At 40.6% G+C, this 16,388-nt stretch overlaps 1 protein-coding gene across 3 annotated transcripts in view; it reads right to left on the reverse strand.

Annotated features, from left to right (window-relative positions):
- NECTIN3 (nectin cell adhesion molecule 3) overlaps positions 1–16,388 on the reverse strand; it is a 122,667-nt gene that overhangs the window by 53,725 nt on the left and 52,554 nt on the right. For all 3 annotated transcript variants that reach the window (XM_037907406.2, XM_037907411.2, XM_037907398.2), the window contains exon 5: positions 9,895–10,046. In XM_037907406.2, the coding sequence (XP_037763334.1) occupies positions 9,895–10,046 (152 nt within the window). The remainder of the gene's footprint in view (positions 1–9,894; positions 10,047–16,388) is intronic.

Below are 16,388 nucleotides of genomic sequence, written 5' to 3' on the forward strand. Positions count from 1 at the left end.
TAAATTTCTAAGAAGTCTGAGCAATTATAAAGTACTTTTGCAATACAGATTATAGTTTTCCAACTAATTCTGAATTGGCTTCTGTGTATTCATTTTGCGCTATACGATAAGCAGAGTGGGGAACTCTTTTGTGGCACAAAAGCAATCACTGTCAAACTTTAAAGTAACCATTAATTCTCCTGAAAAAACTGAGAAGTTCCTTTCAGTTTATGTAGGTTTTAGAGTTTACTATTTCCAACCAGTTTTATCTCATCCATGGAGGATATTATCTACTGCAAAAAAACAAAACAAAACCAACCATTAACCAATTCCTCAACCAAAAGGTAAGAAATGGTTGAAAAATTAATATTGGCGAAGGACAAATAGTGTCTTCACTTTTAACTTAAACTTTTATTAAATTTTGAAAATTTTCAATGCATTGAAACAAACTCTTAAAGAATGAAAAACTATACATTGTGTGCTAAGTTAGCAGAAAGTAAGCTATTGATTTTAATTATTCTCCCCAAAACATTGGCTGTGTTAATAGAACCTCAACAGCCGAAGTGGGGAATGGTGAAGGAACTCAAAGTTAATTATATTATGCAGTTCTCTAGTTATGAATTTCCTTTTAAGAGAATGATGTCAGTGTAACAATGCAACTTTATATTTGATAATCACTGTTTTAGGAAAAATAGTCTACAGAAACCAGTTGAAGAAAGTCACTGAAAATAGTTTTTTGCAATATGTAATAAATAGTACATTTCCAGAATGTCGACTGATTTAACTCTTGTTTTTAAGTAAATTTTATTTTTTTTCCCCCTAAGTTCCCTGTCTCCTTCATAATGGCATACATTCTGAGTTTTATCTTGCTCTCTCAAGAGTATGCACTGAACCATCACTTATAAAATCTGCTACTGGGGTTGTACGAGACCTTTTTTCTTTTGATTTTCGAAGTCAACTGGCGATGTACATGCTTCTATATGTAAGAAGCGCCTGGAGTCATATAAGACTGCCTAATATCTGCAAGTGGTTTAAAATGAAGTGACTTCATGATCTCTTAAATTGAAAAATCAAATATACTAAGTATAATTTCTTAAATGCTGTATGAATTAGTAGCTTATCACCAGCTGCAAGCTTAATTCATCCAAGAGTTTTTCAAACTGAAAAATTTTGACTCATGACTTCAGTTTACATTTTAGAGAGATTAAAAAACCTGCTTACACAATAGATACCCAAGTATCAAGCTTTCTAACTCATTCTTAACACTGTTCGTTACTAATGAGGCAACTAAACACCAATAGTGAAACTAATGAGAATGGTTAAAGTAGCATTTAAGCTACTCAGCCTGAAATGGTAGTAACTGAACAAAACTAGAAGTAAGATACAAAAAAATTCAGTGCCTCTGACAAATGCAATGTTTACAGGCTCTTGTTGAGCAATGTTTTTCAATTTTTTAAAAATAGGTAACACTAACAATTGTGTAGAATTGGTTATAAAATTCTTATACTACATTGAGTAATTTATCTTTTCAATACACACAATACTTACTGCAATTGATTTCTTCATCTGCATTTCATGTATTGTGTCACATAACGATTTACTTATGTTGCCAAGTTCTGTTCAATGTATTTACTGCTAGTTTTGTGAAAAATCTTTTGAAAGCAACAAACTGTGGCCCATAGTGATTTGTTAACACATCTATATATAAAATTAAGTGAATTTAGGATAAGAAAGGAGAGAAGATGCACTAAAGTAATGAAGGGAATTCAGATTATGATTTTAGTGATCCAGAAGTTCAACCTGAAGTGAAAAAAAAAAAAAGCTTTGTTTCATCCTCTAAAGGGAAAAGGATGAACAACCCCAATTTACCAGGATCATCATCCTTAGATTTAAGGGCAGAGACTGAAATCAATTTCCCCCCCAGCCCCCAAATCAAGGCTGACAACTATTTGTTATATTAAAGAAATAAAGGTTAGATTCATATCTACAACACTTCAGATGGCATCAGAACCAGGTAATGGTGGCAAATTCAAGATTTAAGAAATAAAAGCTAGTGCTATAATCCTTCCTTAGTTCTCCTCACCAGAGAGAACTGTTTTCTGAAGTTTCATCCTTTAAATTCTTCCATTTGTGTTCAGAAGTAAGCAATGCTTGCTTCCTGGAAAGCATTTTCCAATTGCCATCAAGTAAAACCAGTGTCAACTGCAGATTTTTTGCTTAAATTGATTTATACAGTGTTAAGGGTTCTAAAAAAATTTCTTAGTTGAAAACCTGAACTAGTGAGATTAATTTGAATATGTAATACTGTTGACAAGTTTGTGTTATATTCTACAACCAGACTGTCTAAAAGGATTGCAAGAAGTAGCTATCTTAAAATGTCAATTAGAATAGGATTATTGCCTCAGTTTTCATTTCTGTATGTTCAAGTCTCTAGAAAATATAATCCAGAACACTTATTTTGGAGACCTGATAATTCATACTCTTAACAAGCAACAGCTATTAATGCTTCTCTAGTATTTTCTAAAATTGAACTCTGTCTTTAAATGTCCCTTTAAATTTAACTTTTTTTGAAATAAAGGTACAGCCTTCCTTCCCCCCTGCCCCTTCCTCCCCCAACTACCAAATGTCAAGGCCAGAATTTCTCCACTGTTGCTGCTATAACAGCTCAAGGCCAAAACTTCCAGAAGCAAGTAGCACTATTGTTTTTTTGTTAGTGAACTTCAGACATCTCATTTCCAGGAAAGTATCTCATACCCAACCCAGTGAAACAGGGTTTTATATTGGGCACCTGAAAATTGACACACACAAATTAGTCCATTTCAACAAAATTTGGCTTAAGACAGCGGCTCTCAACCTTTCCAGACTACTGTACTCCTTTCAAAGGTCTGACTTGTCTTGCATACCCCAAGTTTCACCTAATTTCAAAACTAACTGCTTACAAAAAATCAGACATAAAATTGCAAAATGCCATAGCACACTATTACTGAGTAATTGCTTGCTTTTTCATTTTTACCATATCATTATAAAAGAAATCAGTTGGAATATAAATATTGTACTTGCATTTCAGTGTATAGTATATAGAGCAGCATAAACAAGTCATTGTCTGTATGAAATTTTAGTCTGTACTGACTTTGCTAGGTGTGCTTTATGTAGTCTGTTATAAAGCTAGGCAAATATCTAGACGAGTTAATGTATCCCCTGAAAGACCTCTATGTACCCCTGGTTGAGAACTGCTGGCCTAAGAGCTTCTTTAACTTTTATTTCCACTTCAGCACATGCTAACTAAGGAAGTAACACAGTTAATTTTATATAAAGCTAATGATCTGCCTCAACCCACTTACTTGTGCTTCTCCTACTTTACAGTCTAGTACCCCAAATAAGCACCCTTCAGCTGAATGCTTATAATGGAGTATTATTGTTTCTGTTCAATATGTAATTTGTCTTTCAAGAATGAGAAATTTCTGCCCTGATAATTTTCTGTTAGCAGCTTCTCTCCTCATTTAAAACAGATAATGCCTCTCACCTGTGGAATTCTGAAATGATCCAAAGTTGCTGCTTTAGACTCCAGGATTAAGCTGCACCCTTCAACTCAAGCCACTAGAAGATTTCTTCCAGAGCTGTAGGAACACTCCAACAACCAATTAACAGCAATCAGATGGTAACCTTAAGGTAAATAAGGTTAAGTCTCTCCAGAAAAAATTCCATTTCTTATTAGACTATCAGGGTGGGCTGAATAAGGAGACAAGCTGCTAACAGAAAGAAGATCATGTAACACTCATTTCTCATTCTGCTGCATAGCTTCTCTCCTCATAACAAAACAAAAGGTAATAAGCAGTGATTCAAAGAAATGGGGTGGTGGGCGAGAAGCAAATTTTGAAATGATGGACTAGGAAGAAGCACACTTCCCTCCTACCCACGATATAAAGCAAAAGCTTTATATAGTTTAAGGAATTATCCAGGAACTAACCCAATTGCATCTTCCTACCAAAGGATGCCTCCAACGTAATCAAAACCTACTTTGCAGATCTTCCGCAGCTGAAGCTCACTCACTTCCCACAATGTCACCTGATGTCCTTGTACAAGAAGTCTGGTTTCATTCCATGAATCATTTCCCAGACACTTGACATGCCAACTAAAGCAAATGATTATCGTTTTGCCTACAAGAACGCTGTACATCTCACTTCAATCAAAATGCCGGGGCCTTCGGGCTTCACAATACAACTATGGTCTGTCAAGATGATGATGAATGACCATCATGGATTGAGTCACTGGTATTCCCTAGACGGCTCTGGAGCGATACAGGCCACAGTCAGGGGACTATTATCTGAAAGATGACTGAGGCATTTGAAGCTTATATGCGTAAGCTGGGATATACATAAAGCCCTAGAGAAAGGACTGTCGCTCTCCAATTTCTTTTAAGTGCATTGCCTCATCTGTGATCATGCTGAAGAGCTCATTTCCTTGAAATGGCAGTTTTTTCTATAGTTGCTTGGACCTCAGAAGGGATATCTACCATCTGAAGTCAGGACCACCATCTCATGTCACTGCAGTTACCATGCTCCTAGCTGCCAAATCCACTGTATCCAATGCTGCCCAGAGCACCACTGTAGCGGTGAGCTGCCCTTTAGTCATGGAGGATCTAAGCTGCTCCTGATATTTGTTAGGAGACCTTGTCTGTTAATGAGAAGAGTTAATCCCCTAACAAGACTTGTAGTTTGCCGGGAGTACATGGTAGTTAGCAACTCCGCATTAGAGACTCTGAGGGATATACTTTCTCTGATGTCTAGTTTCTTAGGATCCTACGCTCTGATGGTCGGCCAAGTCTGTTCTGAATTTTCCTGTGCAGCTTGGACTATGACCCAAGGCACTGGAAATCCTTGGGTCAAATCCCTTTGCTAGCACCTGAAATCTCTTATCCTATGTTTGAAGCTTTAGAGTTGCTGCCTTGTGAAGGGGATGCTTACTTCTGTACTTTTGCAACCCATAGCCTCTCAAATTTGCATGACTTACCTCCATGAGTAGGCTGAGAGGGGTTCCATGACCCTGAGAAAGCCTTGCTGCGGAAGAGCTGTGACTTCAGACAGGAGTCAAGACTCCCACCCAGCTTGTCCAACTCAAATCACCACACCCTCCCATTAAAAGGGTTGGTGGCTTACAGCAGCAGGACATAGCTTGCCCTCTGATCTTCCAGAAAAGTCGGACCTCTTAGACTTTGCTCCAGGCTTGCAGAGCTATTCCTAATAGTTGTGGTGGGAGCAGAAAGAACTTGCTAGATAGATGCTGTACTGGAGAAACCAGAAAACTACACCTTACTACTCTAGTTATCTCTAATCTGAGGAGAGAGAGAGAGAGACCAGCGCTAGAAGTTGACAAAAATCAAAAGTGTAAACCAAGTGGATGGGACAAGATGAGTTCCAGCAAAAGCTGCATAATTTCTGGTGGCCTGAGTCTAAAGGCAGGCTTCAGCTCTGGAGCCTCCAGCAACAGTGGACTGCCTCTGAATTCCAGCTCAAAGGCATTGTTCATTTGTGTGAAGGAGAAGCTGTGCAGCACTAGACATTGTTTCTGCTATGAGCTCTTTACTGTATCTAACCATAAAAGCAAAAACAAAAAAATGACACCCCCCCCTTCCCCTCCACACATTATGGCATTTTACTGCTAGGTATGTGATCAGGTAAAATTCCTCATCAACTTTAAGCTCATTTCCAAATCCTTTTTATCCTCCTCTGTTAGGAAACTGCACAGAAACAGATTAACTTGATGTTCAATTTGGTTTTTACTTTTCTTGTTTATTTATTAAGTTTATTTTTGAATGAAATTCTTAGTTTACAGAAGTTGACAAACAGGACTTAATCGTTCTATTGACAATTGTATCTACCTCAATTTATCTTAGAATGTATATTTGCAATCATATACATTAGCACCCAAGCAATTTCTTTTAGCTCAACAACCTTGCAAATTTCAGTTTAGATATTACTTTTTTTTTTTTTTTTGGACAAGCGACTAAGGTGTCCTTTTCCTTAGCTCACCATCATTATGACTGTTTACCTACAGATTAATGACTGGCTGGCAAGTTTTTCTGACCATTCTTCCTGACTGGTATGCACTGTTGAAATTTTAAAAGTTTCTTTGATAATCAGTTGGAAGCTTTGGACAGGCATATTAACTATTTATATCTTAAGCTATTTCAATTATCTTAATACTGACTTTTAGTGGAAAAAAGTCTAAGAACCCTTGTTATCTTTGAAATAGAAAAAGGGGAGCAAAGTAATTTTATAATTGCGGTCATTTCACTTTACAAAGACTGCAGCCACATTATGCTCAATGTGTGTTAACAATAGATGCAATCTGTTTGTTAAAAACCATAGTAACTAGTTTTTCAAGATCAACTATATTTAAATGTTCAAATTCTATATATTATAATCTGTAACAGCAAATAAAATTGCTTTTTAAAATTTACAAAATAAATTATGAAACAGTAGGTATCAATAAGTTTTCCCCTCTTTACAACAGCCCAATTTCAATGGATACTTTTAGTGGTTTCATGTTCACATTTGACATAGTCAGAAAACCTATTGTAAGATTTGCTCTTGAGCCTTCTGTAATATGTTTACAAAAGCCAGTAAGTGGAGAGACTGAAAGGATAACCCGTGTCTGTTTTAAGAATGGAAAATCAAGCCATGCTTTCAGGTTGGAATTAATTTGTTTTCATGTTGCATTTCTGAATACATTTGTTCCTTCTGGATTTAGCTATTCTTCCCATATATAGATCAAGATACTGTCAATAGTCTATTATAAAAAGTTTTGGGTTTTCTTTGTTTTTTAAATTTTTACTATACTACTGAAGTAACTAATTTCCTAGACTAAGAGTGGTTCACATGTGGCTTTTTCCCCATGATATCCAGTATTAACTGGTGACATGTCAAAAGACAACACTGGACTTAAGTTAAGGACAGCTTAACTGGCCAAGAGGTACTGCTGAACTGCTTTTATTTCAAATATCATTGCACATATCTTGTCATAGTTGAGTTTTGTGTAATTAAATGCTGTAATCATAGACTGATTCACACTTAATGGGGATCATCAAGCAGTTGAAGATTTTGCAACAACTTTGTTTTAGTGTACTGTTTTAAAAAGTTCAAGTTTCATCTTTCCTGCAATGCTGCTAACAGGACAAAAATTTGTATTCATAACGAAGAGATATGTAGTATAAGTGAGCTGTTTGTTTTATCGATCAAATGCAAAGATTCACCTGAATACAAAACCATTTCAATTTTTCAAGAGTTTTCATCTTCAGTAACCTAAAGTGCTATAGGTAAAGTAATTTTTTAAATGATTTTTATGCCATTAAAGTAGGTTAACAGAAAAGCTTAAAATAAAAAGTTACTGCAAAAATCATGATCAGAAAGCATCAGTAACTCTAAAATATCAATGCTTTTAATTAAGTAAAAATATTTTCCTTTATATACCTTGTATGTCTAGTTCCAGCTGATTTCTTCTGCAATAGTTAATATGCAACTGAACAGGTTTAAGGATTACCATTCCCATTCATATATGTTAGGTGTTCTTGTCATCAATGCTGCAGGACTAAAATAGTTCTGAACTACTATTTTAACAAATAACCATCTCTGTTTAAAGTGATTTGATTTAAAATACCCAGGAAGCTTTAAAAACCTTAAGTAGGTTTTGTAGAGTTTCTCCAAAGCTTCTTAGGGCAGGTAATCATTACCCACCGGATCGGTGGGTAATGATCAATCTATAGGGGATCAATTTACCGTGTCTCGTCTAGACGCAATAAATCGATCCCCAAACTCGCTGCGCTCCCCTTCGACTCCAGAACTCCAGCTCCCGAAAGTGGAGTCGATGGGGGAGCGGCATCAGTCGACTCGCTGCTATCCTCACGGCCAGGTAAGTCGACCTATGATATGCCGACTTCAGCTATGCTATTCGCATAGACCAGAGCTTAGTCAACCTTTACAATTAAGCATTAACTTTCTTCAGTAACATAACAGTTCAAAGAAAAGGAGTACTTGTGGCACCTTAGAGACTAACAAATTTATTTGAGCAAAAGCTTTTGTGAGCTACAGCTCACTTCATCGGATGCATGAAGTGAGCTGTAGCTCACAAAAGCTTTTGCTCAAATAAATTGGTTAGTCTCTAAGGTGCCACAAGTACTCCTTTTCTTTTTGCAGATACAGACTAACATGGCTGCTACTCTGATAACAGTTCAACTAAGACAAAAAAAGCAGAGAATCATAGAACAATTTACAGGTGATTTAACCTCATGAAGATACTGACACTTAGGACAAATTTATTTTTAGGTCACAGAATTGTATATACATACTTATGAACTTCTTCAAGTGTTATTTTCATAGGTTTTTTTTTTTTAAACACTGCAACATTTTGTATAATATTCATACAAATTTAGTTAAAAATATTGAAATTCCACCTTTGACAGTATTGTCTGAATTCTCCCCAAACCAAGCGAAGGTGTATTGAGTTCAATATTGCTCACCTTTCCCTCCCATTCGATTACAGTCAACCAGCTCTGAGATATACCAGCATGTGCCATGCTGCTATGAAGTAGTGAAGCCTACTCAAGTAAGTAATTGGTATACAGAGGGTGCGACTTCAAAAGTTTTATCTGTAGATTGTTTGGTGCCATCTTGCTCAACTGCATTCTCCATTCACAGCATTTAAGATAGATAATTTTTCTGCTCCAATAGCCAAAGAGGCACTTACTTTACTTCTCACTCTCAGTGGTCTACAGGCTGAATCAGTAGTTTTCCCTAGCTACAATGCCACCAGGATAGTAGCTACTCAGGTAAGAATGGATTCAGACCTTACCATGAAGATTGGCCCTCGAGACCGTAGAAAGAATATAATGAATTTATAGTTCATGTTCTGAATGCTGCTACCACCCGTTAATTTTATCAATAGATGCAAATGTTTCAAGTAAGTAATTCCATTTAGTTTACCCCCATCATCATGGTAATATAATGATGTTAGGTCTCAGCTCCACTATTGAGGCTACTACATATGATCTTCAATAAGACATGGTACCCTTTCAATATGCTGCTATACTCAAAGGAACATGTACTATGATAACGTGGCACTTCTGTCTGCTACTGAGATTCTTTACCATAGCCAGCACTGTAATAAGTGCTTTCCCGATTTAAATACTAACTGAAAGTCCACCAACAGCTGTGGCAATACCCCACCCACAAGAAAGAGCACCACACAGACAGGAAGGGGCAGGTGGAGCAATGTGCTCTAACCATTTCTGCCCCCTGTAATGAGCTTTATGCTTGCTCTGTAGGAGCGTATGAGCAGTGAGAAGCGTCACTGTTATTCTGACCAGCTCACCTGAGGATAAAGGAATAAAACCAGACTCCCTCAGGAAAGTGTTTTAAGTTGGGTTTTAGAACATTTCTTCCCCCCACCCTCAACTCTTCAATTTTATTTAACTCCTTACCAGCTAAAATCTCTTCCATTTGTCAACTGATCTCAAATTAGGTAGCATGGATGTTGTCAATAATGCTGTCTTCATCAGAGGGAGGGAAACACTTGCTCTTAGGCGGTGGCAGAGGTTACTTCCTTATCTTTATTACCATCACTTAGGGCCGGTAAATAGTCTCAGACACTACCGTGGTCCTTTTAAGTACTACGACTTACAGACAGCATACGTGACAGAACAATGAGATTACCCAACTAGTACTGATACTATTTCAAGGGGCTAATGTTTATTTCCATTTGTCCTTCCCAGTTTTATATTTCCTTTAATCAAAGACTGAGTTTTAGGTAACCTGATATATAACATGGCTAAAAAACACCACATTCAACTAGACACCTAGTCCAATTTCTGACAGTATTTTAACAAAGCATCTTTAGGAAGGGAAGGGAGAAACAACTCACCTAATATGTAGATCGTCTTTTGATCACTTCTTTGTCCAAGGGAATTGGTCACCTTACAGACATAAGTCCCAGTATAATTGTAAGTCAATGGACTGTTGAAATGCAGAGTATTATTTGAAGATATTAAACCTTCAGGCCATTGTCCATCCAACCTGAATTAGACAATATTTGGAGGCAGTTTAAGCATTCTCAGAAATTACACAATAAAATTTAAATGCAAAATGTATTATCTAAAAAGGTTCCAACTATAATTATTTTATGTTTACAATAGCTTGCTCTGTGGAATGCAATTATTTTGTTATATTTATTAAAGCCCTTTCAGTTAAAAAACAATGTCAATGTCAAGTCAATTTGTTTATTTTGAGTCTTTTACTCCTGGGAGAATTCTGCTCCACTGCACTTGCGCAGAATTTAAGTCCCCCGTAGATTTCTTTGTTTCCCCGCAGAAAAATGCCTTTCTGATGGGGGAAGCAAAGGGAAGCCCTAAGAGCGGTCATGCGACCCTCCCCAGCAGTATGTATGGGGTGCCCAGGGCAGCCAACAGAGAGGTAAGTCACTGTGGGGCACAGGGCAGGACTGGGGAAGACCCAGCTGGTGGCTCCTACCCTGTGCCAGGCTCAGCTGCTAGTCCCGGCTGGGCTAAAGAGGACGGGATTTCCTCTTCCCCTGCACGGTATCTGGGGTCATGTCAGATCCACCCCCAGATTTCTCCCCCTGCTGTGGGAAGCTCTGCCAATTCCTCCTCTCCCACTACCGCCCCCCCCCTGTACTTCTTGTACCCATCACTCCTCAGCTGCAGAGGGAGGGATCGCTGTACAAGGAGCTACTCCCCCATCCACCCAACCCCCGTGCATCCAGACCCCCTTATTATCCAGAACCCTCCCGACTAGCCCAACTCCCCCTGCACCTGGACCACCCCAACAACCCACCCACACCCAGATCCCACCCTATGAAGCCCCAACCAGCTGCACCTGGATCCCTATCCCACTGAGCCCCACTCCCCCAGCATCTGAAATCACACACTGAGGCCCTCCTCCCCCCACACACACTGAGCCCCAACCACCTTCACCTGGACCCTCCTGCAGAGTTCCATTAACATTGCACCCAGAACCTTCCAACAAGCCCCTGTGCATCCAGATCCCCCCCGCACCCAGATCCCCCACTAAGCCTCCCACACCCAGATAGCCCCACACAGAACCCTCTCAACCCACACCGAACCCTCTCAACCCACACCAGGATCCCCCACACACTAATCCCCTCCACACCTGGATCCTGCCTGCCCACACCTGGTGCACCTGGCACATAGGGGCAGGGCCCTGGGGTGTTTCCGCGGCACACTATGTCACAGTTGGGTGAAGCCTCACCGCTGAGTCCATGTCCTGGGTGGGGAGGGGGGGCGGAGGGAAGATGGTGTTGCGGTGGAGTTGCACAGTGATCTTCCATCAGCCAGTGGCCTGTGCTCCCCATGTCATGCTGGAGCCTCCACATTTATTTGACAAATAAAATTTGAATAATTTTAAAATATTGTGTGCAGAATTTCTTGGCGCAGAATGCCCTGAGAAGTAGTCTTTTGTGCTCTTCTGCAGGTTTATAGGCTGTAAACAAATCATCTTCCCTCTTTTGAGATAAGGATTGATGGACACATTTTCCAAAGACTATTACAAGAATGAGCAATTTTAAAACAGACCAACTTAATCACCGGTTTAGCTCCAAATCATGTCAGTGGAATTAAGTTAAGGAATGATGTGGCCTGAAACTAAAGCAAAGTTCTGTCAAATTTTTAATAAAAAAAAGACTTCTTACTAGTAAGAATATGGTTTTACTGCCAATAGGACAAGTTAACTAATTCAGTCCTTCAAATTGCCATTACTGGAAGTCTGAGACGCAAAGTCAGGAGAATACATTTGGGCTTAATAAGACCTGAATTTATATCTCATGATTTATCTGAAAGTTTTGACTAGAGAGCAATATTTTAAGAAAATCTTTGTAGAAACAAAGTTACAAAGCCCAAAGAACCACCTACAGCTCCTTATCTTGTTAGTACAGGCAAGGCTGATGCAAGTGGAAATGCCTATCTTCCGCACTGATATCTGTAGAGGAAGAGATAGGGACTACTATCAAGGGCCTACAACTCAAATGCATGGAGGAGGAAGAGCTGAGTATATTTGCAGCATTCAATGTAGTGCTTACACTAATTCATTTGTATCTTGAACAGCCTGTATGATTTCACATAGGTATTGCTCTGCCAACTGTTTTTTGTTAATGTGCTGAGAGATTTTCGTTTAGGGGCACCATTAAATGATCCTTCACTGCTAATTAAGGAATCAGATGGTTTCAGGGAATAGAGGAGTTACAACCAACCAAAAAAGGAGGAGACATTACCTACATTGTACATTAACTGGAGTTCATCAAAAGGTGCCCCCCTCCCCTCCATGCGTGCTCCACATCAGGATACGCACACACCCTTGCTCTCTTGATAAGAGTTTTCAGTCAGCAGTGTATGGATCCACATGTGAACCCTAAACACCCTTGTGCCTTGATTCAAGAATATATAGAGAGAGGGGCACACCCAATGCTAGTGCAGTTTCTTCTCAACCACTAATGTTTCAAGAAAGGCTCCGAGGCAGAGGGGAAGGACAGTGGGTTGTGGCACACCCTTAGGGACATATGTCTGGAAGAACTCCAGTTACTATACAAGGTAAAGACGGAGGAGAGATTACCTGAATAGCGTCCCTATGGGTGCACCATGTCAGCCGACTCCCATCATGGAGCAGGGTGACGAGGAAGTGGATTCAGTACGGATCACAGTACATCAAAGCCCATGTCAGTCATGGAGGCAGGCATGAAGGAGTGTAATGCTGGTAAAACATGGGTGACAAAGACCAGGTGGCTACCCTGCGAATGTCCGAAATGGGTGTATATTTGAAAGGGGCTAGATTGCTCATTCCACCAGGACTCAGTAACTCTCAGGGGAGGAGGGTGGATTAACAATGAAACTTCACAGCATGAGAGGATGCAACCTACAACACATTTGGACAGCCTCTGAGTCCACATCAGATGTCCCCTTTCATTCTTTCTGCAACAGAGATGAAAAGTCTAGGGAAAACCCAAAAGGGCCTACTCCTGTCAAGGTAAAAGCCAAGAGCTCTTTTAACACCAAGTGTATGGTGGCTCACTTCTTCTCGAAGAGTGAAGCTTGCGGTAAATGCCGGCAAGTTAATCTCCTCTGAATTGCATGTTAAGCAGGAGATTTACCAAGTAAGTCACCTCATCTTGGTAGAGCACTGTATTTGGTGCGTCCACCATCAAGGTTCCAAGCTCTTACGCTCCTGGCTGAAGTAATGGTTACGAGGAATAAGGTCTTAAGGGCCAAATGAAGGAGGAACTCCCCATAGGTTCGAATGGAGGTTTCCTCGAAGCATTGACAACTCAAAATGAGGTCCCATGCTGGTGTTAGTTCCTGGATAGGAGAGAAGAGGTTGAATAGATTCTTGATACATTTTGCAGTGCAGAACCTTCGTATGGCAAGGTGGTCCTTGCATACCACAAAGCATAGGAATTGCTTGTGTGAGGGATGAATGGCGACATGGAAACAAGAATCCTGAAGGTTGAAGGAATAAAGCCTCCCAGAGAGAGGGAATTGTTGTTCCTAGGGTCATATTCTGAACTATCAGGAGCGGATAGAAGTAGTTTAAGTCCTGAGGTCCAGAATTGGTCTCCTCCCCCAACCCCTCATTGTTCTTCTGGACAAGAAAATACCAAGAAGAGAATTCTATCCTGATAAGAGGATCCTCTCTCTGATGGGACAGGTTCAATTTCCCCCGGAGCCAGGAAGAATTTTTTCCTCTTTGTGAGAAGGGTCCCTAGCGAGGAATGGGGTGGTAAGGAGCTGGACTGGATGGAGAAGCCTGTGAAAACTGCTTCTAGGATCCATCTGTCCAAAGTGATGAGCTCCCAGGAAGATAGATAATAGGAGAGAGAACCCCCATAAGGATACGAGGGGAATAAGTGAAATATAAGTTCCACAGCAAGAAGTAGTTTACCACGGTCAACCAATGGGTTGAAACATACATTTTGAAGATGTCACTGGCTGGGAGGTTGCTGCAGGGGAAACCACTTTCTTAGGGAATCCGGGTTTCTTCTATGTGTGTGTGCGCGCGCGGGAGGATGTTCAGCTATTCTCATGGGCTGGTAGTGGACTAGGCAAAATTGTTGAGCTGTCTGTAACCTGCTGTATTTTCTTTATTCGCAGGTATATAGATGCCTGGAGAACTTAGTGTCACACAATAGTTCTTCAGAGAATGGAGGGACCCATCCAGGTTGTCACTCAACAATTTGAGGGCCCTCAAAATGAAGGTCCTCTATAGTATTTTGTACATCCCAGGGGAGGCCTGAAGACTACATTCAGAAAGCTTGGCTACCATAACTATAGAACATTAGATGCAACTGACAATTGCACAAAGCCTGGAGAGATGCCTTGGCAACTGTTTGACCCTCTGTAATGAGGGCCTGAAATTTTTCTCTCTGCTCCTGAGGCACATATTCAAGAAGATGAAAATTTTTAATAAACTGAAGTCACATTTAGGCCTGGGCTACACTGTGGGGGGGAGGGGTGTTTGAACTAAGATATGCAACTTTAGCTACGCGATTGGCGTAGTTCGACTTACCTGGCCATCCTGACGGCGCCGAGTCAACCCCAAAGACTCCGCTTACTCCTCCTGCCAAGGTGGTGTATAGGCATCGATTCGGGGATCGATTCTATCACATTTCGTCTAGACACGATATCGATCACTACCCACCGATTCAGCGGGTAGTGAAGACATACCCTTAGCCATCAGGGCTTGATAACAGGCCACTCTGAACTACCAGGAGGCCAAGTAGCAGCTCTTATGACCCAGCAGATCCAATCATTTTAGCTCCTTGTCCAATGGCATTGAATGGGACTAATGCTGTCTGTTCCATTCGTTAGCAGCCTTGATCACCAGAGAGCTGAGAGAATAAATACTGAGCCTCTGGGAGGGATGTAATAATTTTTGTAGCCTCATCCATATGGAAGTGCAACAGTAGCTGGAGTTCACCACACTCTGTTTGCCACAGAATAGAATAAGCAAAGTTTCACAGATAGGCAAGACAATCTTGCCCTGAGGTGAATGTAGGTTATCCAACAAGGAGTTTCAGGAAATCCAAATCTCCTTTACCAGGACTTGCAAGGTGTCTGCTATCCTTTTCATGGATTCTTGAAAGGCCTTAAAGTCACTAGGACAGGATGCTGAGGTAGGCATAACCCTCATCTGATGAGGAGGATTTGAAGGAAGGTGAAGTTTCTTCCTCTTCCACTGGTTCCTGCTGTAGAGGACGGGTCTGTGGGGCACAACCTAGATGTACTCGCTGATGTTCCTGAAGCGAATTCTTGAGATAGTACCCTATGTAACAAGGGTTGACATAAGAAGCCCATGGGTTCCAGCAAGCTCACTGTGATAAGGTATAAAGGAATAATGCAAGATCCCAACGTTTTCCTTGCTATGGTAATTGGTGTATTTCTTGCTATGAGCTCCTTCTTCAAATGTCAGTTTCTAGGGAGAAGGGCTGGAAGGTGGAGGAACCTCATACAGACACCTGAGTCGAAGGATGTTATCCAAATGGGGAGGAAAATGGTGTAGGTACTGATTGTCAGACTGGTACGGGGCCCAGAAGGAGACCTGCACATGCATAAATATTGGGGTTAGAAAGAGGCTGGTGAGGCAGTTCCAGAAAATCTTGTAACAGTACCATTTGAGGTCTCTCTCAAAGAGCCTGCATGGGGAAGGTGTTGGTACCAGAGGGTGAGTCACCATCAAAGAAAAGGAAGGAGGGTAAGCAAGCTCAGAGAAATGAGTTGGTACCAGTGAGGAATGCCTCTCAGTACCTCTTAATAATGGTGATTCGGGCTCTTTGAGGATTCGGACGTCTTTGTGAGATAGGAGCCTGGACAGTACCAGGACGTCTGGATGTGTTTTCTCAGGAGTAAGCATATGGGGTGGTGCCGGATGCAGCACCAGAATAGGTATGGCACAGTTTGCACTTCTGCCTATGGAAGACTGTACCAATAAGGACTCTGCCTCCGAATGTCAAAATGAAGCCGGAGTCAGATGCCAGTGTCAGAAGCTTTCTAAACTGACTTCTAGGTATGCTACTGTAGTCACAGTACTGAAGGAAAGGGAGCCTCAGCAATATCTGTGTTTGGACAGGAGGTCTCTTGGGACCCAGACGGAGGTGGTGACTTTCCCTTTTTTGTCCGATTCTGGAGAATGGGGTCTTTTCTTGGAAAGTCTGGGGTCTTTGGTTACCACCGAAGCAGAGCTGGTCAATGGAATCAGTCTATTTGCGGGTGACTCACCACATGGAACTCAAAGTACTGCATAAATAGGAATGTGCGATTTTTCCTACCTCAATTTTTTAGATCTGTTTTTAAATCTTAAACAGACTTTACATTTAGAGGGAATGTGGATTTCTCC

This window comes from Chelonia mydas, chromosome 1, assembly GCF_015237465.2.
Source record: "Chelonia mydas isolate rCheMyd1 chromosome 1, rCheMyd1.pri.v2, whole genome shotgun sequence".
In the NCBI taxonomy this organism is placed as follows: Eukaryota; Metazoa; Chordata; order Testudines; family Cheloniidae; genus Chelonia; species Chelonia mydas.